We start from the raw sequence: 24,609 nt of genomic DNA, 5'->3' as shown, positions 1-24,609 counted from the left end.
TTCGATATATTATATATAGTGCAAAGGCAAGCTGAAACTAAAAATGTATAGATAGGGAATATAATCAAATAATTTTTTCAAAAAAGTTCCGATTTTCCTTTTCTATCAGAGATATTGCACTGAGATTTACTAAAACCGATGAAATCCTATATCCTTTTACAAAATTATTTCCTTAGAATATAATAGGTCTGGGCAGGGTTGTATACGCTTTTGATGATGTCATTTATCTCAGAATTCACATCTTTGAATCCAGACCGTTGTAAGTTGCCGCGGTTTAGACATGCTACAAAAAACACAAACACGCCAGGAAACCAAGGAACTCAATTCCTGGTTTTAAATCTTTATTTTATTAGTATCATCACAATAACGTAATGAAATGGTTCCCTTGTAACTTGATTATATATCTCGCCATTTATTGCCATTACTGTAATTGTTAGTATTCAATTGTTGTCATCATTGTATTTATTATTTTTTATCACATTATTCAAAAGCGTTTTTATTGTTTACGGGTTCATAGGTGATTTGCTCTTACGACTGAGGCGGCCGCTTGCCCCATTGTTACGTATCTTATCCTGTAGTTGTTTTTGTTGTAGGATAATAATTTTTTTATTTTTACTTTTACATGAATGCCACTTACATTCATCGTCAATCGCTGTAGAATCATAAGAATGTCAGCACTACGCAACGACTGGAGTAGCACGTGACCTCTCATTCATCTTTGTATATTTAGTTGAAAATATGTAATAATACTATTGTAATTATTACCAACATATGCACGTGTCGTACAAATGTAACTTTCAAGTTATCAACTTACTGTCTCATGAGCCGTCTGTCATATTATATATATACCAACAACCCGATCTATATATAGATTGGGTTGTCGAAAAATCATTGATCGCTTTAAAGCTAAAATTACACTAAATATTTCGTATTTTACTTACTACAATAATCTTACGTTTTTTTCAATTTTTCTAGTAACAGCATGATTCCACCTGGAGGTATGGAATATCTATGGTTTCTGAGCAAAAAATTATGACAAGTAATATTTGCATTCCTCCATTGAAATTAAACTAATACCATTAGGGGAGTTATGCAGAGACTGGCATAGGTGATGATGATCTGCAAGGTATCGCAAGGATCGGGCTGTAGCGCGGATGCAATATGTTATTGAAGTTCTCCTAATTTTTGCAAGGTAGCAAAGCTAAAGATGTTCTGCCATTGTCATTTTGGAAGACGACGCCTTTTATGTTCATTAGTTCCGGTCGTTCTCTTCATTGCCTTAATGTAATGTTGCTACGTTTTGACGCTAGGGATCGAAAACGACGCTTTTGCCAGGCGACACAAGCCTATAATGCACGACTTTTTTCCAGTCCCGCAGGACACACAGTTTGTTTAGTTTGCCACTGTCGTATGTGATGCACTTTTGATTACCTGTGATCATCGACGAAAAGTTGTAGCAAACGATTATGCATTCTTCCGTTGAAATTGAGTCAACACCACTGAAGGAGCAGTCTGCAGTAGCCTTATGATAGAAGGTTTCGGCTATACTGTAGATACAATAGGCATTCCCATCCAAGTTTTTTCAATTTTTGCCAGTCACCCAAAGATGTACGAGGTCTAGTCGAGTTTTTTTTTAAAGGCGAATTATCTCGTTAGTTAAAAAAACAAAAAAAAAAATTCGATCCAGTCGTTTTGTCCGGTGGAAGCGATTCATAATACTTTTCTGGTTCCACCAAGGGCATAAATTTCCTTCTTTGGCATCAGTCTTTCAGATTGTGGAGCAGTTTACGCACTGTCACATATGGTCAACTTCTTATCATCCGGGATCAACCGCTTTAGAAATAGTTCGATTCCTTTGCGTTTTTGTAGCCAGCTTCTTAAAAGTCTTTGGTAAAGAATTAGCTCCTAGGAGATGTTGTAGCCACGCAGGTGTCGGTCCTTCTTAACTTCCGCGATAATTTTATTAACTTTTTCCACAATTGGTTGACCACTACGGGCAGAATTTTTCACATAGAAATTATCATAACGAAAGCGACAGAACTATTTTCGGGCCATTTCATCCCATAAATAGAGCAATTCTTTTCATAGGCTTCAACAGCATTTGGTCTTCTGTGGTAGTAAAATAATAAAAATTTTACTCACACTCTATCTGAAGTTTGAATAAGGGTATTCTGACAAGTTGAAAACGACTACTCTCAGCTTTCAGATAACAGCCGACGGCTGACACGACTCGTAATATATGGGACCTAGCTAGAAAAGCGATCATTATTTTTCGACATAGTTTTCGAAAGTAACAGTTTAAAGGAAGTTTAAAGGAGGAAATTTAGTACCCTATGTCCGTGTCTTTGAACAACAAAAGTGGGAGTCTGTCTGTAATTATTTTCTCACCTCAAAAGGTTTAATTTGCACTACAGACGCTAGGCGGTGTCGGCTTCACGTCTTTTCGGGGACCACTTGCTTCAAATCACGGCCTTGCATAATTGAGCGTCAATTTTATCGATTCGCAGAGTGTTTTCGTTACCGTTTCACGGAGCTCCACAGAAAACCCTTGTCTGTAGTAGATGATAGTTTGTTGTTCTTTGTTGTCGTGTCTCGTACTGATCTCCAGTATGAATGATATATAGTTGTTTTCGACCATAGGCATGGCCATATGTACCGGCACGCGTATGTACGATGAGGAGTACGCGTACGCGTCTCCTTCGCGTGTTCATCATGAAATCAAATGGCATATGATGTTTGAACGAACGTAAAAACATGGTTTGTTCCTGGGGCGACGATGCGAGCTTGCAGACATACTAGTCACGTCGTAAACTGACGCATCCCGCAAGGAAACACAGGCAGACAATGCGCTATGGTTCACCATTTTTTGTTCCTGCTGAATCAAGTATATTTCATTCAATTAATGTGATGAAAATTATTTTCGAGTCTTGACGTTGTTATCATAGAGTATTGGGGAGTATAAACGCTTCGAGTCCAACTACAATGATGCTATCCGTTCCCGCCGAGATAATAACTGCTAGTTATAAATTATTACTGCTAAAATGGTCGTTTATACCATCAAAATGACTATTGTATATGCAGGTAATACGGGGATACATATATCACAAGCTAGAAAAGTACTCCTTGGCAAAGAACCTTTATATCAATTGTTACTGACGAAGATAACTGTAATTTATCTATCCAATGCTAAATAACAAATGCTTAGTGATTGACGATGCAAGAAGAACCCTGCTGATGCTCAACCGTGTCTTCTAATACAGAGTCCGACACAAAATTCGGGGATTACTTATGTACAAGTGCGTATGTTCCAAGTTAGCAGTCGACCTGGTTTTTATTACATCCCATCAAACCCTGTTTATTCTCTTTGGTTCGTATATTTTAAGTTTGTGCGCTGTAGACGCATGTACGCTTCGCCGTTTTTCTCCATAATTTATTCGCGAAATAGCAGACTAAATCGCCAGAACAGCATAAATTGACGAAGGAAAATTGCAACTAACAGCAAAACGATATTTTCTATACAGAGCGAAAGAAATCACGGGCCCACTTAAACAAATGCACAGTTGAAGCTAAGTTTCCTCAAACTATGAATTTATTCTAAGTAGTCTCAAGGGACGTGGAAGCAATTAGTCCTCGGTCGCTTGACCCCTGAAGTGAAGCGTTTGGTAACCACGTTTTGAGTATCAGTTTGCCTCCTACGTCGAGCACTTCAATGCCTAACTATTGCCAGCGCAGGTTAACCGCATAGCAACGTTTATATCCTGACATCAGAGTAACTAAAGGTGTTCTGTGTGATGCACATGAGCTTGTAAGCTGTTTCGAGTTATCGTTATTCTTGATATTGCTACTGTTGCCTCCAATGGCATTGTTTCCGTCTATTATGCGACCATAAAATTAGAATCTGCACCAACCGGCTAGCCACTTTCGTTGGTCGAAGCAATTTTTGTGTTATAATGGCTACTATTAGAGATTGGTTATTAGTTAGCTTCTTGCTTGCTGTGTTTGTTGTTTCGAGTTGTCCGCTCGTCTCCCACCCGGGTCGTATCCCACTTGCGGGGGCACGTACACGGGCACATACAGACGAACAGGCAGATGTCTTCGCTAGCGCACATACCTTTATACTCTTACGTGCTTCGTAGATCCCAATTTTCCTGTTTCTCACCCATTATTAGCACGCCTTTAGGTCCGTTCACTCCTCAATTTTGCCCCATCTACACACACGCATGTGGGTATATAAAAGCGCTGTTTTCGTTATTGTTTGTGTGCTTTGAAAACAGAGTGTTTCGTTTTATGCACACACACACATATGTGTGTGTGTGTGTGTGTGTGCATAAAACATATATATGTATGTTTATCGTTGTTGTGATGGATGTACGTTGTAGTCCGGGATCTATGCTGGCTGTACAGAGGCCGATCCCTCCTTACCTACAAAATGATGACAAATATAAGGACAATAACATAGTTATAATAGTAGAATAGTGTTATTACTGCTAGCAATAGTTTCTGAAACGACTTCCCAGCTTTATATTCAGCCATTAACTACGTCCCATTTCATGGCATGATTATTGTAACTATTATCCAGAAATGAGCAAAGCTTTTGTTCGTCTGGATAGCCTATCTATTCTTATTCGACCAATAAATATCACGCACTCTATGATACATAGAGTAGGGAAACAAACAGGACATCCATGACACACATATATCCTATATCACGATATATATGTGCATGTTCAGTTGTTGAGTGATGATCGTTATGGTACTACCACAAGTGCGAATGAGAGTAGGCACAAAAGTATTGCGATTATCTCGAAGAGCCGCCTGCAGGACAGGCATTATTCGTTCTTTGAGACTCCAAAGCTGAACGGCTCGTAACAACGAAACACGCTAAAATTCATAAATTACAAAAAAGAAAAAATTGGTTCGAGATACAAAACGTGGCTGCTGATCACAGTTTGCCGTTCTAGATTCTTCTTCTAGCTTATGTTGGATTTTCTTCGAATTAGGTGCATTCAGCTATGCACAAGCAATAAACAATACCAAATCTGTACCAAACAATTATAGCAAAACTCTGTGAAGCACCAATTCGTCGACAATAGCCCCATACGCAAATATCGTTTTTGTGCTCCGTACACAAACTTGGCTGAAACGCTGATGTGTTTGTCATAGGAATTCGTGTCACGCAGTGCTGACCATCTCACTTGGATTTAGTTTCTCAGATCATCTTTGTATATATAATCATTTTTCTTTGCTAGTGTTGTTACTGTCCTTTACATAGTCTACTCATGATCAAGGCTTCGGCGGAAAGATCTGCTGGCATCTGATTGAGCTCTCGATGGTCATCGCTTTGCATTCAATAGTAGTTAACGTCACAAATGCTAATGCGATATGTCGAAACAACAACTGAAGACAAGCTTTCACATGGTTTTCCCGTACAATACTGAAAACGTCCTATCCCCAAAACGTTTGACGCTTAACTTGTATCGATATTTCGCGTCCGAATGTTTCTGGAAGTTCAGGCTAGTCGATGCAGTAGATCTGTATTGGCTTTTGGCTGAAACAGGTTTCTTTAACGTGAGTAGTAGCTAGCCCTATTATAGGATGCTAGTTTAGATTACATTACTAGCAATGTTACGATACTTCTAATGCTAAGACTTGCGTAAGCCTGTCGTTAATTAACAATGTATTAAATGAGTAATTTTTTCATGACACTTTGCTCACATTAAATGGCCTTGTCTAAAGCAGGACTACAGTCGGCTAAGTACACGCTAGTGCAGCGTGGATACTTGGGGTTGGGTCCCATTTATTCAAATTTCAACTAAGCTTATTAGCAATTGAAAATAAGAGATTGAACGCACACCTTCGTCAGGTCAATCCTCTAATGATTTACTTCTGAAGAAGCTCCATTACCGTACCAATTTGTTGAACTGCTTTACTAGCGTTTTCTTTTTTTTGTAACTTCTGGACATCCGCACCACTCAGTACCGGCAAGTTGCTACAACAGTAACAATAGAGGAAGATGGATCATTCTATTTCATTTGGTCTTCTAGCAGCTTTCAGTTACCTGGCAATGGATACCTCTAGTTAGAGCGTTTGCATTGGTCACAAATATTGCATAATAGAAGCACGTGCTTTTTTTTGCCCATTTCGTTACTCAATACTTTAAACTTTACTCAATACATTAAAATAAATATTTATGTTATTACCATAATTGATTATTGGTAAGGATAGTAACAATGAGGCTTGTTGGGTGAATGGATGTAGACGGTCAATGCAATGCTGTCGGAGGCCGCGGGAGTCGTCGAGCTAGATTGACGATGGTCCTACCAAAACAGCATCTTCGATATCTTTACCTGCAACGTATCCATTTGTAAACAGTATAATCCTGAGCAAATAGCTGATATTATGCAGAATGGCTTGAAATCTATAAATGCCGCCAAAAACAGCGTCTAAAGATTGCTTTTTCAGTAGGTCATAAATGGGTAAATGGAAGGAAGGAAGGAAGGAAGGAAGGAGAGGGTGAAATTTCCGCTCTGTTACGATCTCGCGGTTCAATAAAGAACGTCAACTTAATTGAAGAAACCATTATAGATCAAAGGCTGAAGTGTGTGTGAAAATTACGATAGTTCCAAATTCGCAAACTTCTATGGACTTAAATCTATAAATACGTCTCGGAGACGATGTTACATAAAAGAAGAATGGCATAACCCAGGTTCTATTAGAGTTTACCTCTCCACCACTGCAGAAAGCCTCGAGGTCGATATGATGAAGTTGATTGCCCCAGACTGCGTGATTGTCCTTTTCTCGGTAGTATTTAGCCTGCAGGTCGAAATTCAATGGGCCATATTCGCCAAGCTATCACCATTTATGAGGACACATAAATCAAAGAAAAATCGCTGTTGAATCACTATTTACTTCTTGTACACAATAATTTCATATTTGACTGCGCATAACGGAGGTTTGTCGTTTATCATAACGTTCGCTATATAAACAATGCAAACAAATGCAACAAAGCTCTTGGCATTAGGTAACTTTTTCTTTATCAGTTAAGGACAACGGAGAAGGACTAACTTCACCGTACATATCACTTGATTACAAGTGGAATGCAAATGGATTATAAAATGAAGACGGAAATAAGCGATATACGAAAGAAACAACTGTGTACAATGCAATAATTAAGAACGAATGCAAATCTGTTGCGTTCATCCTTTGGCAACGCTCAATAGTAGGGGCCCACTTTTTCGTTACACGTATGTACCTAATGGGCCTATATTTCTATCGTGAAACATATTTGTGGTCGACGTACATCCAGGAAGATGTGAATCTTATCTCTTTTCCCGTTTTTACTGTTCTGTTTCGCTTTCGTATCGAAGTACGCTACGTACGTCACGCTTTCAAGATCACGACTCTTTTCTGACGGTGTCTTCACATCGCCCATGATCTCCATGCGCCTAGAAATAAAGGCGCAAAAGTATTTAAAGAACTGATTAGAACTGAACTTACTTGTTGAAATATCATTCAACTAAGTAAAACATTGAACAGCCAACCGTCTGTCCGCTTTAAGGATGCAATATTACAGTTTTATTATGCGATCAGACTGTTCTGCGAGCTCGTGACACCTCACGCCTTGTCCCCCCCCCCATCATTGATCACTCTCGTCTGCCACAGGAGAAAAATTAAGTTGGCAAGGAATGCTACTAATACATTCCTTACGTAGAGCTGCTCATAAAACCTATTTGCTATGAGCAGCTAGTATGAGATGGTTTTGAGGTGATCTTTTTATTGCTATGTACATTGATATGCCGTTTCGCGTTTATGGCGATACGTACGATCTGCGAGCAACTAGCATTCTATTTTCTAGCTCTACATGAGGATACGTTAAATATACGATTTTTCAAAAGGATATTCCCCGGTTTGGCTGAGTGGTGGCTTGATCACCATATACAAAACTATCATATATCTTCATCTCTCGAGCAGAACATAACCATCCTTTAAATTTATGCCGTCGTCAATGAAAAAAAGCTGTTTCTATTATTTATGCGTTAGTGTTCTAGAACAGCGCGGTCGTTCTGAAGCACTTCACACAAGAACGGTCTTGAGCTTTTGTTCGTGTGATTTAAGATCAATGAAGCCGAGTTACTCAAATTAGAATTATTATTGGTAACATCGAGCGTAAACCACTCTGGTGTTAACTATTGTTTTCTACTTAAAATAGATCCATGCTTAACTGTTAAATTTGGGCGTTACGCAATCAGGGGCAAATGTAGCCTATAGTTAAGGGTGCTCAAGCCCAACAAGGCCGTGCTATTCTACACATTTCATACAGCTCCTTAGTAATGAGAAGACTTCGCGCGTTCAACAAGTAAAGCTGTCTGCGCCTTTTCTTTTGCTTTGATTTCATATATGATTTTGGGAAATTAACTCCTACGAATCGCCGAAAGCTCATCTTTTGCTGTGGTATTGTACAGGTCCTCAGTGTAGTGTAAAGAATAGCTGAAAAGCTATTTTAGCGGCGGCGCTAAAATGATAATTTCGATATGAATACGTCATTTTTACTGAGATCACAAATGGGTTTAATATTATTTAATTTATTTTTTTAATTTTATATATATATATAATTTAATATCATTAAGTTTCGGCCACATGGTTAGAAACGAGGAAAAACTCGATAGTATGCGCTAGCCGTAAGTATCTCACTGAAAGTTCTCCAATGCTATTTAGATATATTTCATATTAGATACGTAGATTTGTTCACCTAGCATAGTTCCACTTGAAATTTACTACGTGATTTCCGTTACGCCATCCCCGTTTCTAGGACAAAATTTCGATTCTCTTTAGCCAAAAATGCGCAGACCGGATATTAAAGAAATCATGCAGTCGATTTTTGAGACCCTCTTTACCGTCAAATGTCCTGCTAGAATTTTTTTTCGTCAGTAGTTTAAGACAGTGGAATTTTTGTCGGCGTAAGATTTTGCAAATATTGGTAAATGCATAAGGATCGCGTGTTCAGGCTTTTGGGGGGGGCGAGCTTAATGCCTTTTGCCACGTGTAAGGGAGCGGAGAGAAACGACATTGCTTTACCTATTAGATTTTACAAGAAAGATGGTCTCGCCAAAAATGTTTATTAGTTGTTTTATTTCTCTCAGAAAGTTCTCAGTGGGTAAGACCTTTCCCGTCTAAACAAATGTAAATCTATTCACAATTGATATCTGGCTTAATAATGAATTCAGAAGTATCTGCTCCATATCGACATCGACATACCATTTTTCTACGCTAATAACACTGTTTTGTAGAGAGCTGTCATTGTAATTGCGTGTTGCCTGGTACCAGTCGAGATTTTAGAAGGTAATATGGAGCTATGTTTTCTAGTGCTCTTCGCTCAAAATTGTAGGTACCCAGACTCCTAATCTTTAAGCGAATTCGGTAGCTGTAAGGTGTCGACCTTAAGCCATATGGCTCCAGACCATCTTTTCAGCTAGTCCATTTTGTTTGCCAGCCATATTTCCTCATAATCACCATTATACGATGTTAATGGGCTTCGGATGGCCGACCGGAGCGGTATGCCTCTTCTAATTTCTAGATGTTATTATTGAACATCACAACCCACTTTAGGCAGCTTTCTCAAATATAGGCTTACATCGTACGCTGCTCCAACTGCTTTTTGACCTTTGCAAAAAGAAAGTAAATACTGAAAATGCACTCGGAATTTTTGTCGTCGGGAACTTGAGATAAAATTCTGTTCGCTACACGACGGACGAATGGGAAATCCATAAGGATCAGACAGACACAGAAGAAGAGAGAGAGAGAAAAACAGAGAGAGCGAAAGGCAAAAGTCTTAACCCAGAGTAGAAGAAAACAAATAGTGGCAAGAAATAATATGCTCAAAGCTGTTGTTACCTGTATTCCAAGCTGAAATACTTACTCAATACGAACAACGGGCCGGAAGATAATACTGAGCTCATAAGTACCATTAATGTTGAATTTAATAGTCGTGTCCAAATCGAAACGCGCGCCATCTCCCTAAAAATGATTTGTTCAGTTTAGTTGATTTCTATTAATGTTCAACTATCTACTAAAGTGGTGTCTAAGCTTGTACACTTTAAGAGCTTGCTTAACAATTATTATACTGATCTGGTCCAAAAACGTAGCGTAGGCTTAAAGCCGCCGGACGGATATTGAGAAATGTAGTCCGGCCAGTATAGGCGAACGTGCTTCTGTTCATTTCTCTATTACTAGATATAAGTACATTTTAAATTTCAGAAGAAAAAAAAACATGTCAATTTTTGAGAAGCCCGTTCGCCTATCTGACCTTACAGTGATGTGATTATCGTTTTGATGTAAATCGTGTGTTATACTGACTTTTAGTGAACCCTAAAGTTTAGTGGAGCGGGACTATGGAACTGTTCCCGTCCTAATTCTTTACTTCCAAAGTCTTCTTAGATAAAAAAAAAAAAAAAAAAATCCGCTTTTTTTTGTACACAGGGGGTCATAGACCTTTACTGAATGTTAAAGCGTGCCTTCGAGACAAAAACATTCGGTACTTCGTCTAGTTATCTCAACGGAAGAATTTGAGCTGTCTTACAACTTCCGAGTGTGGTAAGCCTTCTCATTCATGTAATACTTGATCCCTGTTGGGAAAAGGCGTGAGTGAGTATCGTGGAGCGTAACCGCGAAATTCTAACTAAATCGAGAATATCGCTATAATACGATAGTATTTTTAATAGGGGTACCAGCTGTAAATAAACGGTAATTCATTAAATTTGAGTGTTTTATTTGGAAGATTCTACTTGCTTGTTTTGACCAACGTATTATAATAACTAACCAGCATTTCGATGTATCACAGTTTCGTTGCACGGTCGTAACTAAAGGAGTAAGCAAGCTTGAAAAGCTAGAGATTTCCCGCATTAGTATTTATTACAAAGTGTACAAAAACGCTGTCGTTATTCAAGTGACTGCTGCTTCCTCATACATGGAGAAACAAAGCTAAAAACATTTGGCTCTGTATCGTATAATTGCCTCATGCTTAGTCTCATGATAAAAGAAACTGAAGCCATTCCACTGTGGATTATACAAATATGCCTCATAAGAGGGGCCTACAAAACGGCTAGTGGGAAAACTCACGTGAGGTACCCCGAAGTGATCCTAGTAATCTTAAATTTTTCGAAATCTACTACTTATCGCGTTAAAATAAAATTTAAGTTATGATATGGTTTAAGGGATAGGGTTGACGAAACGAACAGGTTCATCCAATAGTTAGAAGCGTCTTAATACGTACGAGGTAATACATCAAACTGGGAAAAACTTTGGCAGGCGCGCTTTCATCCACTACACCGTACTAGAGGAAAGCCCCACTTTTTTGTTAAATAAAGCAATAAACTCGTCATGAGGTACAACAGGGCGCTGTTTCAGAACTTCTTATTAAATCTTTCCGCACTGCCCGAACCTCCATTAAAATGAAAAGCTTCCTTTTCTGTACAATATCAGCGATGTATAATTGTGGCAGTGTTGAAAAGTTGGAGAACGACCCTGACGAGGCAATCCGAAACATGCTCAATGGAATTCAGATTTAAAGCGCTCAAAGTAGCTCAAAAAATCGTTTTTGATTACCGTTTTATAGAGAAAAATGTCACTAATAGTCCAGATAAGTTCCAATGTGTATTTAAGATTTTTCAGTTTTTTGGCTACTTTGAGTTTTTCTTTTTAATTCAGCCTAAAATTTAGTTCTGCTCGATTTTTCCGGACGTAGCGTATTTTCGTCTACCAGTACAACTTTACATATGATTATTGTTAAAAAATTATTTGCGGATTAAAGAAAGCATATTTTCGAAATAATTAGTAGTATCCTTTTGGCTTGGGATTGTGGCTATGTTGACCACTTCTAGGGCATAGAAAAAGCTTGTCGAAATATCTGCTTATATTTAGATCCGATTCTAAAGACGAAATATAGAAATATTTTGATGTGGCATCCTGCAGATTCTGCTTTTCATCTAAGAAGCACTAAGATTGTACTCTCTATAGGCAATTCCACTGTTTTAATATTTCATACTCCACTTAACTATTGGGAAAAATAGAATATTTTCAAATACTTACCCGAATAGTTGATTCAAACAATTATGCTTTTTTTTATATAATCATTTTACGATTAATTTGTAACCACGTTAAAAATGAGAACCAAGGACGATATAGTATCGAAATTAACATGGAATAAAGTATTTTTTTCTGATACAGAATGAGTGATTAAGTAGCAAAAAACAGGGTCTACAATGCCGATCATCGCCCTTACGGGCGACTGTGTACAATCTAATAACACTTCCTGGAAAAAATAGTTAAATTAGCTTTAGAAACCGTAAAACTCAACGTTGCTCAATTCGGCTCAATCGAAGTCGAAGCGGAAAATCAATTCTTTTTTAAATTGATTTTTCGCTTCGACTTCATGATGATATGAGGAATTATGTAGCCGTATAGGATCAAATTTGCCTAGCGCTGTCGTTAGAAGAATGAGCGAAACTTCAGCGTTAAGTAATTTCGTGCGTAATCGCATAATTTTTTGCCACTATATTATTATCTCATTATATGTGAGACATGAAAATTAAGGGGGCCACATATGGTACACCAATGATGCGATACAGGTAAGTTAATAACTCAACAAAAATACAAGGAAAATGTTTCCCGCGGCCAACCAGGCCGAAACTTTATAATCACCTACTACCAAGCAAGCCAAGAATTCTAATTCGTCTTTCATAAATTTTTATCATGATCTTATTAATTTACATTTTTGTGCAGTGTAATTGAAGGGCCCAGATACGAACACATCTATGAGTTGTGCCTCGTCAGTAAGGAAGTGAGGAAGCATAGTAACAACGTGCGCACAATTTCCTAACCAGCCCAACTGCTCTCTAGTTTGTATAGCTGTCGCGGTTATGCCCAATTCTTCTACTACAGACCCCTATTTCTGGTAAGTTCTGTCCCACAATCGTGATCATCCACAATGTCACGCATAGGTCTCGAATGTTGCTTGCCCGAACGACGCGTCATACAGATAAAATCGTCAATTTATTTCAAGAAAAACCGCGTTGGATACGTCATTGGTAATAATTACATCTGGTGTAAATTCGCTAGGTATCAATACGCATGTACGCCCTTCTACGAGTCATTGTGTTCTAAAGTCACTTATTCTTTCAATTGAAGAAGAAGTATAGACTCGCTACCTTATATTTTTAATGTTCGACAAAGGTTTGATGCAAAGGAACATTATGCTGTTCCATATAACCCTGCTTTTTGAAAAATTCAAAATGTGAACTGCCCCAAACTTTTGATTTATGTGCATCTAAAAATTCGTTAAAATTTCCAATCAAAATTTGGTAGGTAAATTAAATCAAGATGACCATATAGCCTCATTTTCCCAATGCACATTCGACTGCGGCAAATGTATGCCCTATCCGATTCAATTAAAAGCAATCACAGCAGGCATTATTTAGAAATTTAATTCGAAATATTCGAATTGAGAACCCTACGTTCGCTATTTACAGAGACCGAACGGTTTTGATATAATGCCATTCTGACCCCCAGCCCATTCCTTTGATTCGAAAATAATATCGAGACTTTCTTCACTGGATACAGCCATATACACTGTCAAATTTCATTTGACAGTTGTTGTATTGAGCTGGCAAAACTAAATCAATTGAGGTTATTTCTGATTTTAATTGGGTGCATGATGTACAGCCATCATTGTCTATACGTGTCGTGCTTTAAACGAAGAGATTAGTGAACTAATGAATCATACAAACATTGTAAAGTTAAATTCCTTTATATAATTACGGCGTACCTATGGATATGTACGAGTTCAATAGCAGGGCAATGTTTGCTGATCGTAGTAGCACTTGCAGATGATTTTTATTTATGCCGATCAAAAACAAATGAGGAACCTAAAATTAATAGGTGATTCAAGTGCGAAACGCACTCAACATAGGCGTCCCAGTTGGCTTTGTCAAGATGCAATCACTGCAGCTGTTACCCTATGGCTACTGAAGTCGGGTGATTTGAACAAAGCGAGCTGCTTCAATAGGCGCAATAACAAAACGTTAATGTGATTAAATGAAAAAAGGGCAAAACATTTATCGAATGCTGTGCTGATTGAACACGTTTTCCGACGCGTAGCTTGACGTCCGATTGGCAAATAAAGCCGTGGTAGAGAGCCGTGGCAGGAATGGTCTTAATAAGTACAAATCATCTGATAGCGATATTAATCGGTTCGACATAAATAAAGGCATTATGTTCCTAGAAGCTGATCGCTCCACGGCAAATGAGCGGCTCCGTGAAATTAAACGTTACAGTTGTAAGCGGTCTGCTTGTTGCTAAGAGTCTTTGGCTTGCAATTAGACAACTATACGAAGGAGTCCTATTCCCATGGCGTAGAAGTGAACTTTATAGAGGATACTTTAAGCTCTCTTTGGTATATATTCGAAAACTTGTATTTTCTCATTAAGGTAAACGTTGAACTGCACAGTTTTTGGCTAATCGCACTAGGATTAGATGTCTGACTTCGGTAAAGGTCAAAACACTTCGTGAAGTTGGACCTTGTCCTTCACGAGTATGAAAAATTGTACGGAACCGATAAGTTACACGAAACGGTAACATATTGATTAATGAATCCCTGTAAATTATAAAAATAAAGAAATTCCTGCTAAAATTAATTTACACTACGTTCAAAAATGAAGAATTTACTAGTAGACTATAGCTTGGCTAGATTATTGTAGCGATATGAGCCTCTCCTTTTAAAATGTGAGAGGTAGAAAGCACCGTCTGAAGCCTTTTAGCCTATCGGAAACCACTAAAGACGCATTTCCGGTTAGCATAGTTACAATTGTTGCAGTTATTTTTCGATTATTGTAGTTTTATTGTATTCGTTCAAACCATTTGTTTATTCAAGTAGTTACGAAGAAAGAGACGCTTGCGCAACTATCCAGCCAACTAATGTCCAGTCGGGTAGCCTATTCTTACCTTATAGCTAAGGCTTCTGTATTTCATATCAGCCCCATCTATTTCGGTCATTCTCTGTATAGTTACAATTAGTTGGATGGTCGCCTTCCGCCACGAGGGCAGCGCACCTCGTTGCATTAGCGCATGACGCTGTTTTTCCATTTCGCGCACGATTTTTTTTCCTTACCACACATGTGAATTATACAACGAAGATACACTGTTTATTACCGGGCTGGATTATTTTAAATGCCCACTCTGTTGTTTAAGGCGAATGTTGATGATGCCTGTTGTATCACCTAGCCGTTAAGCCTTTCTTCACCGATCACAGGTTTAGACGCGCTGCTCAATCGCTCGAGGATAAAAGCTCTATCCTTTTGGCATTGTAAGTTGTGGCTTAGCAACGTTATATAGCAGATTGCGTCAAGGCTCACGGAGGACGTGTAGCACTTCCCATAAAAGCCCTATTATTCAGGCCTAGTAATGCATGTGGACGTGGACGTGGACGTGGACACGCGCGTAAAGAGAAGGGAGACCAACACAAATTAGGATAGTCGCGCTTCGGTGACTTGCCCTCTCTATTATAACTGCCGTATTGCTTGTGAATTAATTCGACAAGTATTATCGATGCTTTACTGAACTGAAGTCATCATAACTACTGCTATTATTATCAGTAACTCTTCAATTGCCCTACCACTTACCGAATCTGAAAAGCAGTCGTTGTCGCTAACGGCTGTAGTTACATTTTGTGCTAATGATTTAGCTTCTTGGGACAAAGTTAACTAAATTACTAGTGCTATTTTTTGCGTTCAGCTCAAGCTGAAATAGCAATCATGTTTACTCAATTTCTTAGTTATTTTCTCGCTCTCCTACTTGGCTGTAATAATAATCGAAGTCACATAAAACATATCGTACTGACAATAGTAAATCAATTGGTGTTACTGCAGCCACAAGGAGTAATAACAGTTTTTGTTCAAATCTTAAACACCCACTGACGGGCGGACCTATGCTCTTTCTCCCAGAGACTGGATAAGCTGTAAGAAGTGGAGATTACTCGTTTGACTCCGTCATAGGCCGATGGCACTGGTCGAAACGGCAGCAGGAGTAACAAAAAAGGAGCTATGCTTACCACCGAAGATCGCCCTCTACGGATAACTGGAAAGCGAACTACTGTGAACTCGAGAGATTAGCGGCTTATAGTAGTTCGCGGTCAGCGCCGAACGTTCGATGAAATCAGTATTTACTAGCAGAGTCTTGCCGGCTGGATAAGCGGCTTAGTAGGCATCGGATGTTGGATAGATGACGTTCACCACACCTGCTATAGACACTTTCACTGCACTTATTCCTGTCTAGTATGCAAGAATGGAGTCAACCGATCAGCCCAAGCTGCTAAACCTATTTTTAAGATGTACGAAATCATTAACAATAGGTTACGCCAGAGCCAGCCAGTTGGTCCACTGTTAATCTGCTCTTGATCCGTGACGACCCTGCATTGGTAATCGGATCTGACAACATCACGGAATGTTTGCACGCCCCGACCGTACATACAGCATACATCCCATTGCCTAATTCAGAAGGAAGCCTCAGCTAACTAGCAGCTGCTATTTTCTTTAACTTGTAGATTTAATATCCGTTATACTTATGTAATAGGCATATCAGTCAATCGGCGAAAAACTTTTGGCCTAACAGTTGGGGATCTGCGAAGTCGCATAAGCTCCAGCTACTTCTAACAATTCTAATAACATTTTAATAGCATATAGATAATTTTAGAAACCTTTCCGTGCAATCGGATCCGTGAATAAACACATACGCATATATGCTGGAAGCCCATAGAGACCATCGGCAAAACTATCACTTACAAATAAACTGGGCGGATTAGCTTATCGGCCTGTTACAGCTGCGTGATCCAATACTCAGGGGCGTTCAAACGAGCTGGCACAGAATATTTTTAAATTTTCAGACCGTGGAGGACGTTCAAGCGAAGGTCAGTTATAAGGGAGCCTCTATTTAGAGTACAATTCGAATTCTATATATTTTTATATATAACTATGTCTGAATAATATAGGTCTGATTCGCATATGTTCTATAGCACACAATTTACACGATTAGTAAAAATACAAATTTGCTATCATGATTAGCTGGTGTGTTTGTTTTACGACCGCGTGATAATATACGATGATTCGTACCGGCTAAGTTTTTGAATTTCCCGTCATTATTTAACAAGCAAAAGATTTGTCTCTTTGAACAAAGCGGTAGACGCATCGAGTCGCAATCTTCTTTACGTTCAGACGAGCGATAAAACTAGCGTTTAAAAAGAAATATATTTTAAATATGCAATAAAATACAGCCGCAAGAACCACACACCTGTTAACCTATATAGGACATCCTGTGCGATATTTCAAAAAGCTGCTGATCTTAGGTCCTAAGCTGCCTTTTTCTGAGACGGAATTTCGGACGTTCGTCGAATATACTTATGATTAAATAGTGAAGGAATCGATGTCGGCTATTAGTGATAATGATCAAGAGTTGAATTGTACAAGTGACTAGGGGTAATACAGTACTAAGGGGTCCTGGGCGCCTAGGTGTAGCAACTCTGCATCAATCACATGAGGAAAGATATTGGCTTGATTTCGATTGATCCGAAAATTGTTTTCCTATTAAGATACAGATAACTGTGTAACACCATGAAACACTTGAAAGAAATCCTCTCAAAATATTATTGATTGGTCGTATGAAACTATTCGAGTACCACCTCTGTGTTCGACTGATCCGGCTGTCATACAGAGTTTTTCTGTTCTAGCAGGCTGCGGAGACCGCATTTGTATATAATAAGGCAAATTCTATTCTAGCCAGCTTCCTTCGTTCGCCTAGGGTCCTGATGCTTCTAATTCTGTATCAGTACAAAAGTCATCGACCACTGGATTTTCTCTGTGTCACTTTAATAAATGAAATAATCCGCTGCAGCAAAGTAAGCACGCGATGTCTCACCACAAAAATAACTAAGTTCACACGATTTACCTATACAAACAGCAGCAATAGTATAAGGGCAAAGGTCGCCGCCGCCACTAATACCAGCGCTCTTTCGAGATACATATACACACACCTACGCGTATACGCATGTGTCGGTAATTTTTTAAAATGAGCCACTATTGAATATTTGCCTCTTATGAGTGCTGTTAATCTGCCCCTGTTCTATAATGTAGGCTTTTGGGTCAATCACAAATATGCATTATTGAGCTTTTAGCGCGGCAGGTCTATGAGACAATATCAATAGTTGGAGCGCATTACTTTTAGGTTTTTTTACACGAGGTTACAGTTGGACAGCGTAAAAGGGTATAGGAGCAGGGCGAAAGCAGAACACTTCAGAGAAATACATAGAATAACCAAAACCATAGACCTCGCACGTTTAGCGGGCCGCGAACCGCTGCGTCAGTTATTTCACTGTGTAAATAATTTTGCAAGACTTGGAGAAAAGTTGCATTCTAAACCTAACTGTGCTACTCAAGCCTTAAGTAATAATGGCTTTGCGAGCGAATAGTAGCGGCATAGATGTTTATAGGCACGTTTACAAGGGCGAGCGCGCTTATATCAAGGTACGAGTAGTTTTAGCAATGGACAGTAAAAGATTTCAGAGCCGAAAACTACAAACACTTCAGGCGTTTGAGGGTTGGCCTTTGGTTGAAAACCTAAGCCAAGAGCAGGGAGAAACCGGTTCGCCGATGTCTTTGTAGCAACCCGATGACTCAGACATGGTAAGTTTCCCAGTAATTACGTTACGCTAGGATTTTTGCCATCTATCGTTTCCCGTTAGAACCACTGATAATGATACGTTTTAAGCCAGTGAAAGGGTACCTAAGAAATCAGAGGGTGTAGCAAGAATACCAGCAGTAAGTAATTTTTTTTTTGCTTCATTACATTACTATCTCATTACACGTGAGACGTAAAAACAAGTTGAGGGGTGATTTTAGAAGTTCATCTACAAGATCACTTTTTACATTTGAGCCCAGAAGCGGAACCATATAAATCACTGCTTAAAAAGAACTGCGATTATGTCTAGAGAAGCTGATATTCTACTAATAACTTGCTGCCAAATAAGGCAGGTCAAAGATTGATTCCTCTACCATAGGCCCACATAAAGTTTTGCTACACTGGGTAGGGACCTGCGAATGGCCTAGGTATTAGTGTACCTACAAGTTACGTTGTGATCTAGAACAGAAGGGAAAAAAATGTGCGCATTGTTTCTCCGACCGAAATAAAAACGATATAATAACCGTTATTACACTTAATTCTAACGTAACTAATTATCCATGCTATATATGATCGTGTTTAGCCGCCATATCTTGCATACATCGGCATTACCACCATCAAACAAATGTGCTTAATCAACGACGGTTGCGCAAGTATTGGCCCAAAGTCGCCGTATCCACTACACGTTAGACTACACAACGAAACACTAATAAAATACTTAAGCGTTACGTAATATCTGTTAGGTTATCTATACTAGCTGCAATGATCATAATTACCATTGCTACTATGCTAGAGGAGAGTATGCTCATTCATACTATACTAATTATCCTAAAATTCATTTTTTCGTATCTCGACCATCCAATTAAGTGAGAGACTTCCAATGTAATTATAGAAAAACTACTCTGCCTGTTTGTGTTGATTGGCTATGTAATGCTTAGTCTAAACATTTGTGTAGCAGGTTAAAAAAAAGTACATTCATATTAGGAATCACAAGCACAGTTCTGGTTTCGCTGTTGTTCGTTAAGTAAGTGTTCCTAGCGCTCTTACGCTTCAGGGACGATGCGGGTAAAATGTCAATGACATGGCAAACACTTAGCCATGGCACACACACAGACATCTGTTAAATGGTTAGCTGATTTTTCCAGCTTGACATTTATGCAGGAAGATCCTATTAACGACTCAACACCCTTAGTAAAACTTATCCAATGTATCCCAGCCAAATAAAATGAACGCGCAAGCGATGACCAATGTATGAAAACGTAGATCAGCTTCTTTTTATTTGTTTCATATACAACCCAACAACAAGCCTTGAAATGCACCAGGGCGTCCTGTACATGATATGAACACTTTGCATGAATCCTGACACTTGTTTCGGTTATCTCCTCAAAATAAACTTGTCAGGTCTTCTTTGTTTTTTGAATCTTAACAATGTAATTATTTCATTAACACCAGTATATAACTGTGTCCTTCCAGCGAACCTCTGTTTGCTCGTTCCGCTATAAATCGCTCTTAGTGACAGGTACGTGAAACGACTAAGCCTTTAAAGCCACTGCTATGGCTATGTACGGAACATACATACATACATACATGCAACAACAACATACACGGGTGACCAGTTTAGACTAGGCGAGATCATGCTTCTCCACACGAGTGGTTGTTTGACAACAGTGGGTCAATATGCTTGTATATGTGTATAGTCGTAGAAGCGGAAATCACAAATGTATGTCTACATATTAAACCTCCTAAGCTCTACCCTGCAAGTCTGGCAAGTTTTTATCATAATACTTAACGATACTCAGCTGCTTCCATTTACCCAATAACAATTAAATTATGGTACTCGCATTAGTGCTACTTCCAGTGCTTCCAGTGCCAAAATAACTGGAATCATCCCCGGCTGCATCAAATAGAAGCCGGTTTTCTACGTTGATTGCAAAATCCTTTATTAAAGCAGTCATTTGCCTTCTTTTGCGGCTCTTTCGAGACTCGAAGCCAATATCATAGCTTCATTATCAGCATGGCTACGAATATACGGGCTTTCCAGTGCTTGTCCATTACTTTATGTGAACTACAGCGTGCCAAACCACTTGCGTGTTATAGAGCAATCTTGGTACCGTCGAAATTTATCTGGCTTTTCAAGCCATCAGTGTAAAGTCTTCAATACATATTTTATTTCACACTGTGAGAGAACATTCCTGATATAAGATATATATATATGTCGAGACATAAAATACGTGTGCAAGGTGCCGCGTTGCCTTTGGTCGCTCCGACGCGTCTCTTTGTAGCCGTTCTTTCTTCATTTTGATGTTTGGTCAATTGAACTAGGCGCCTCTGGTCCAAGTGGTTCTGTGCCTCGCCTGATTTTAATACACAATCTCGGTCCATAAAATAGAATATTACTGTGTTTTATATGTCTGACCCACAACATTTATTTAATTTATTAAAAAACGCAAAAATTGTAACTCTGAAACGCTTGTATCTAAAAAAAAAACCTCAAATAATACAGGAGCGGTCAAATAATAGGATCATGTATCATAACCAGCGGTCGAGAACTTTGCGATCCACACTTTGTCGCTAGCTGTTTTTAACAGAGACTAGCCACTGCCTCTGTTATACGTGGCCTCAGAGGCATACAAAACCGTGTGCGTACTAAAGAAGTAGTACCCCAGAGTAGTCCTTCTAATTAATTTTATTACCAAAGCATTCCCTTTATTTGGTCAACACTCTATTTAATACGGCTCTCAGAGCCTAGATTCCACCGCAAATCGCAAAAATGGGTTTCCGTGTGTCCTGCAGAAGGGCTTAATATATTTGGCACTTGTCGGTGGTATAAATCCGATAAAAGGCGTTAGAGCTTACAAATTTATTAAGACTGCATGTCAAAAACAAGGTGTGCTGTTTAACGTGCAAACGTACCTGCTGTACAACTTAATTTTTGACAGCGCTTGAAGCACGTGATCCAATATTTGGTAGTCGGGTGAAAGTCGTATTCAGGCCGTTACCTAAAGATGCCTTTCCTTTTCTGTTCGAATCTCGTACAATAGCACTAAAGGTAGTCTTCTGAGACAAATTCTATCTATTTACTTCTCCAACTCTTTAGCGATCCTTCAATCTTGTTCAGAAAAGGAACCGATTAAAAACAAAGAAATGGGTTTACACGCAATTCATCTTTCAAGCACGGAGAAGGATTGAGGTTAACCCGTTTGCTCGACTATCTTGCTGGATAGGTATACGCAAGCATGGCACAATTCATCGGACGACAATTTATGGAATCTAGCTGTCGTTGTTATCGTTCAACCTAGAAACGGATCCGTTAGCAGACGAGAGAGGGGTCTCCGTAGCTAATACCTATGTAGTTACAAGACATGTTGGGAGCAAGCCCGATTTCACTGTCAGAAAAATGCTCACAGTATTAGCTGACATACTCTTGTCGATATTTCGAGATCTAATGCAGTCAATCATCCTGGAAGCCATTACGGAACTCCGCAGTAACTATAATCCCCGAAGAGTAAAATGTATTGATGAATTTGGTGACTGGAAGCTAGGGTGGGGTCTTAAGTGGAAAACTCAGTCGAAGGGCTAGGCTAATAAGTCTACGTAAATAAGATTTCCGGTAATTGGTTAGACAAAGGACACACTCCTTGAAAATTCTTGCTATGCCTTCGGTGTGTCCACAGGCCGCGATCGAACTTTTCCCACTTCCGAAAAGATGCCCGCTGATTCTTCATCCCACGTAAACTCGTCCTCGTTCTGCTCCAGGCTGCTAAGCTAGTGCCGTGTATTGCTATTATTGACACTGCTGTCGTAGCCGCGCTTGAGATTTATCAGTTTGTGTCTATCTGCTAGACGAACAAACTGGATGGCTTACCTTGTAGAAGACTTCTTTTCTGGATTTGCCGCTTTCGTTGTTGTCGGCAGGCGTCGGCGTTCCGTTAGATTCATGTCCTTCTGTGCACTTTTCCAGCATCAGCTGTATCTTGAGCGTTTTGCCGCCTCCGGCCATTTCGGCTCCTCAGTTCCTCTCAGTCGTCACTACATATATCACTAGTATGCGACCTACTACTATTAAGGTTCTATATTCACTGTCCTGTATCATGTGTACTGCTTAGGAGTGATGGACGTGTAGGCGGGTTGTTGCTCACCCTCTAGCTGTGAGAGCTCCCATACACCAACGCTGTAGCACCGCACTCATCTTCTATTCCCTTCGCTACAGCAGTAATTGTAAAACCTGCATTTCAAGTCGGGTGAATTGAGAAATACTTTCTGCTCAATTCGACCGCCAATAGTAGCAGTGATAGTTAAACTAGACCTGCGGGCTTTTTGCTTCCTCTCGGCCTCCGGCGTACGACCCATGGCCACCACTCACTGCTTCTGTCATGATAAATTGTGTCGCGGTCAACGCCCCGGTCTAAATAGTAGTCCACCCTTAATACCACGATACGATACGAAATGCGCGTTTTACGTGACGAACAGCAAAAACGATGATCAACAGGACGTCGACAATGACCAACGGACGACGGTACCTGCCGCTATGCAAAGCAAATGAAAACGTTACGGAGGATTTAAGTGATGCTTGATTGGCTGGTCAATTGGGTTACTGGCGGTTTTTCCTTTGCACAATAGCGTTTTGACGCAAAGCGATTGTAACTCTAGTTGTTTCTCTCTATTGCGGACACGCAAATCCGATAGCGATTGTTGTATTGTTACTGATAGATGCAACTATATTATAGTCGAATGACAGAAATCGGCTTTGTTGGTGGCGCCGAAGGGATTCGAAAGCCAATACAACGCTTGAGGGCGCGCACAGCGATGACAAACGCCTAGCCCGTCGCAGTCTCCACTCGGCTGAAAACTCCATACTCTCTCTTAGCTCTCCTGGTGGTGGCGGTAGTGGTTTATTTTGCTGGGATTGGGCTTCCGGCTCTAGCCACTCCTCATACCCTTCCCTTTCCTCCTCCTGTATACCCTCTTTATTGTCCACTCCTATCATTGCTAGTACTACTCTGTCCGGCAGCCGCAGAGGGTAGTCTGCTCTCTCTTTAGCCGGCCGTAAGCTTCTCGGGTGCTGCAGCTATCAACTCTGGGCGATGCTGTTCTCGCATATACTTGTCCCCATTCCCGAGAGCGCGCACTCGCTCGTTATCTTTGCAACCGCTTTTACTTCAATGTGCCTGTCTGTGAGTACAACCGACTTGCTGCATATTTTTCGATAAGTTCAATGGGGCCAAAAAAAGGGCTTCGCCTCATTCTCAATAAGTCTACAGTTATCTCGCCTTTAACGCTTGCAAGATATCCTTCCTTTCCCCTCTCCATTCAACTCCGCCCTCAACATCCTCCTACCCTCACTCACAGACTCGCTTAAAGCTTCTAAACGTGAACATCAACATCAACAATGGCAGGAGTTACGATGCCGAAGGGCAACCACTTCTCAATGTCCAGCATCGAGTAGCGAAGCTGCAACCGCAGCAGCAAGAACAACAATAGCCTGCAATTTTTTTTTCTTCCTTAAAATAAAGCGGGAATTGGGAGTCCTGCGATTTCCTCGAAAACAATGCCACAACCGTTGGTATCGGCTAGCCTAAGCGCTGCGTATAAGTTCGCGGGTTTCCGTTTTCCTCCAACATTGTTTCCTTTCCTTTTCCTTTTATCATCTTTCTTAGCAATCGCCCCGTGCCCCTACCAGCCTCGTCCTCTATAATTTGTCGTCTGCTGAGAGAACGAAAAATACGCATGCGCGGGTAGACATGGTATTAGCGACAACGATCATCGCTAAATCTGCTGTCACTCCTTTCTAATTCCCCCCAGCGCTTTTCAGTTCTTGTAATGAGCAAAAAGAAGGTTCATTCGCATTAAAAAACACTCTTCACAGAGGCAAAAATCAATATCGCGGACATG

The 24,609-nt window shown here is 39.8% G+C and overlaps 2 protein-coding genes across 13 annotated transcripts in view; one reads left to right on the top strand and one right to left on the bottom strand.

Annotated features, from left to right (window-relative positions):
- Positions 1-24,609, top strand: part of LOC147757691 (uncharacterized) — a 64,588-nt gene that overhangs the window by 3,967 nt on the left and 36,012 nt on the right. For 2 of the 5 annotated variants that reach the window (XR_015322091.1, XR_015322090.1), the window contains exons 4-5: positions 12,778-12,949; positions 15,993-17,107. The exons of 1 other annotated variant lie outside the window; for it this stretch is intronic. Coding sequence is in view for 2 of the 4 variants with exons in the window: in XM_086981321.1 (XP_086837447.1) it covers positions 15,993-16,003 (11 nt within the window). In the remaining 2 variants the exon portion in view is untranslated. Of the gene's footprint in view, positions 1-658; positions 2,984-12,777; positions 12,950-15,992; positions 17,108-24,609 lie in introns of those variants that run through there. 2 more of the 5 variants (XM_086981321.1, XM_086981322.1) reach the window with 2 other exon arrangements.
- Positions 304-23,840, bottom strand: LOC111245131 (CB1 cannabinoid receptor-interacting protein 1-like). 8 transcript variants are annotated; one of them, XM_086981315.1, is made up of 8 exons: positions 14,995-15,474; positions 9,917-10,014; positions 7,301-7,445; positions 6,724-6,849; positions 6,201-6,347; positions 5,855-6,058; positions 2,389-4,422; positions 304-1,990 (listed from the first exon to the last, which is right to left on the bottom strand). In XM_086981315.1, exons 1-5 carry the CDS (start codon positions 15,133-15,135, stop codon positions 6,318-6,320), a joined length of 540 nt encoding a protein of 179 aa, XP_086837441.1. In that variant the 5' UTR covers positions 15,136-15,474; the 3' UTR covers positions 304-1,990; positions 2,389-4,422; positions 5,855-6,058; positions 6,201-6,317. The 8 variants fall into 8 exon arrangements, with proteins under 8 accessions (XP_086837441.1, XP_086837443.1, XP_086837442.1 ...); XM_086981317.1 differs by lacking the exon at positions 14,995-15,474 and adding an exon at positions 22,583-23,840 and having other exon boundaries at positions 304-4,422; XM_086981316.1 differs by having other exon boundaries at positions 304-4,422; positions 5,855-5,989; positions 14,995-15,475.

Source organism: Varroa destructor, unplaced genomic scaffold, assembly GCF_002443255.2.
Source record: "Varroa destructor unplaced genomic scaffold, Vdes_3.0 BEIS01000002.1, whole genome shotgun sequence".
In the NCBI taxonomy this organism is placed as follows: domain Eukaryota; kingdom Metazoa; phylum Arthropoda; class Arachnida; order Mesostigmata; family Varroidae; genus Varroa; species Varroa destructor.
Note: the sequence above shows the minus strand (reverse complement) of the source record. Positions and strands in the feature narration are given on the sequence as shown.